This window comes from Glycine max, chromosome 4, assembly GCF_000004515.6.
Source record: "Glycine max cultivar Williams 82 chromosome 4, Glycine_max_v4.0, whole genome shotgun sequence".
Lineage (NCBI taxonomy): Eukaryota > Viridiplantae > Streptophyta > Magnoliopsida > Fabales > Fabaceae > Glycine > Glycine max.
In genome coordinates this window covers 7,131,228-7,133,809 of record NC_016091.4, presented here as the reverse complement: position 1 = coordinate 7,133,809, position 2,582 = coordinate 7,131,228, and the positions used below count along the sequence as shown (strand labels likewise).

Genomic DNA, 2,582 nt, shown 5'->3' with positions numbered 1-2,582 from the left:
CCCCAAATGGAATCCAAATCTCCCTCTTCAAGCACTATTGCAACCCCAGTAGATGATAAACCTCAAGTCTATATCACCTTTTACTAAATGGAAAAGCCAATGGAAAACAGAAAGAACTTGCCTGGGCAAAAGCAGTACGCAGTGATGACCTGATGTAAGTTTCAATTCTTTCACGTGCCACATTGACTTCATTTTTTCTCCTCCGGCGATACTCATTGGATATATCTTCAACCAAAATCTTAGCTGCTGCTACCCCTAAAGAGACAATGCCCTGCATGGTTTCAACATTTCCCCGGTCAAAAGTTTCGTGATAAGCAAGGAGCCTTTTCTCAGCCCACCCCATAATTGAAGTCAATGTAGAACTCAAAACTTTGGAATATTCTGCATCTTTTGTTGTCTTTGCATCTTTCGCAACTTCCGCCAGCTGGCCGTCAGCAGCAGACAGCAAGTCCAAGTCCAGCTGGCCAGTCACGACAAACCGGTGAAACAAAACCCAAGTGAAACAGAGATTATGCAGCGTCTGATTCAATCCAAGGATTCCCCAGGTCTTCTTGATTTGTTCCATTAGCTCATCAAATTCCTCAATAATCGATGATTCATCATTAGCATCAAAGCAGGATTGCAGAAGCATTTCATAAAGCCGCAGATTCAGAGGAATCCCATCCGCCCAGTGGCACGAATCAACATAAGACCCGTCATATGACCTATTCGCAAGAGACATAACAGCACTACGAAGAACCTGCATAGACTCAGTATTCTTCCCGGTTTCTATAGGCTTATCCAATGCAGCATGAACAATCTGCCGCAGACGCTGCACAGCGGAATTGGACTTATCCAACGGCATGTGAGGATGCAAAATCAAACCAGCTTCCAGAACCTTCAAGGTCCTCTTCTGCCAGTCATCGTACTCTTGCTGATCAGTAAAATCCGAAGCCTTGAGCTGCTGCAACAACTCAAGCGGAACCACCACAGACTCAATCCTTCTTCCAACCTGCAATAATAAACACTCAATTAAACTTCAATGACACGCACACAATTGAGCAATTCACACACGCAATAATTAACAAGTTAACGAGCACTTCGTGGAGGTTGTTATTTAAACAAGTTGTTAGTTATATTTAGATCAAAGTAACAATCACGTGAGAAATTGAGATAATCCAATAGCAGATCAAAGGATTTTGAACTCTCAGCGACCGCATCCATTGCGGCCGCGTTTATCCGCAATTTCTTGCAATATCAAGGATTCTGACAAAACCTCGAATTTAAAACCTCAGCGAAAAGCGATAAGCAAGTAAAACTCAAAGAAAAAAGCTGGCAGGGCGAGATCAAGCGTCACTCGCAACATGCATTGCAGCACGTGCGAAAAACGTGAGGAGTGGTTTAAGCGAAGAGTGTAACGACCTGGCCAGCGGAAATCCTGAGCAGCGCGCGTCGAACGCGCGAATCCATGGCTTCGGAAACCCTCATCTGGTTGCGCATGAGTTCGCCGACGGTGAGAGGGCGCTTGGGCTTTCCCTGGCCCGAACCGGAGCCAGGGCTCTTTCTGGAGGCCGAACCGGGAGATTTCAGACCGAAGGCCTTCTTGACCTTGCTGGCGGCTGTGGAGGTTATGGATCGCTGGAGCGCGGGCGAGTTCGGAGAGTTCTGACTCGGCGAATTGGTGGAGGAGTGGTTGGCAGCGGAACTGAGAGGCTTGCCGGAGGAGGTGCGGCACGCGGCGACGAAGATCTCGTACGCCGTTAGCGCGAGGTCGGAATCGGAGAGACTGGCGGAGAGTTGGCCGAGCGGAGAGGGAAGGTCGTCGGCGGCGGTGACGGCGGCGGGCTTGGGAGGCATTATCGGCGGTGGCGGCAGCGGCGGCGTGGAGTCTCTCTTGGAGTGGCCCAATGAGAGGTCTCTGAAGAGATGAGCCATTGTTGAGAGAGAGAAAGAAGAGAAGCAAAGAGAAGAAGAGAGAGTCAAGAGGATGGACTACATACATACAGGCTAAAACTGATGTTGAGATCAGATAGGGACACTGCCTCTTCTTTCTTTCTCTTTTTACTTTTCTTGCATTCTTTCTTTTTTATTACTTCCAAATATTACCATAAATTTGAGGATTAATTAAGTTTTAAGTTGTATAAATTAAACAACTCAATATTTAATAAACATTATTAATGAGAGAGATTATTCTTAATAATGATAAATTTTTTAGTGGTCATTTTTCTTTAAAAAATAATTTAGAAATCAAATTTTTTTAAAAATATAATTTAGAAACCAAATATTCAAAATCCCATAAATTTAAGTAATAAAAACTTAATTAACCATAAATTAAATTTTCAATTACTCTTCTTTCTCATTGTAAAACTTTACTAATAGTCAATTATTGGGTTTATATATTTTTTATTTTAGATATCTTTTTATCTCTGACTTTTTACAAAATTTCGGCCTATCTCCTCGCGCAGAGACCAAATTTGTTTAGATATTTTTTTTATTCTAATTTGTTCAGATATTTAATTGTATCGTTGCATGTATTAGTGATACACACTAGTCGAACCAATCAATGGGTTGGGAGTTTTGTTTAAAATAATAATAAAAATAAT

General features: G+C 42.8%; 1 protein-coding gene across 1 annotated transcript in view; it reads right to left on the bottom strand.

Annotated features, from left to right (window-relative positions):
- The window catches only part of LOC100814675 (protein unc-13 homolog), a 5,283-nt gene extending 3,278 nt beyond the window's left edge, over window positions 1–2,005 (bottom strand). Inside the window, exons 1-2 of the mRNA XM_003522666.5 lie at window positions 1,402–2,005; window positions 122–991 (exon numbers count right to left, since the gene is read on the bottom strand). Of these exons, the coding sequence (XP_003522714.1) occupies window positions 122–991; window positions 1,402–1,914 (1,383 nt within the window). The 5' untranslated portion in view covers window positions 1,915–2,005. The remainder of the gene's footprint in view (window positions 1–121; window positions 992–1,401) is intronic.
- Between the last annotated feature and the right edge of the window lie 577 nt (window positions 2,006–2,582).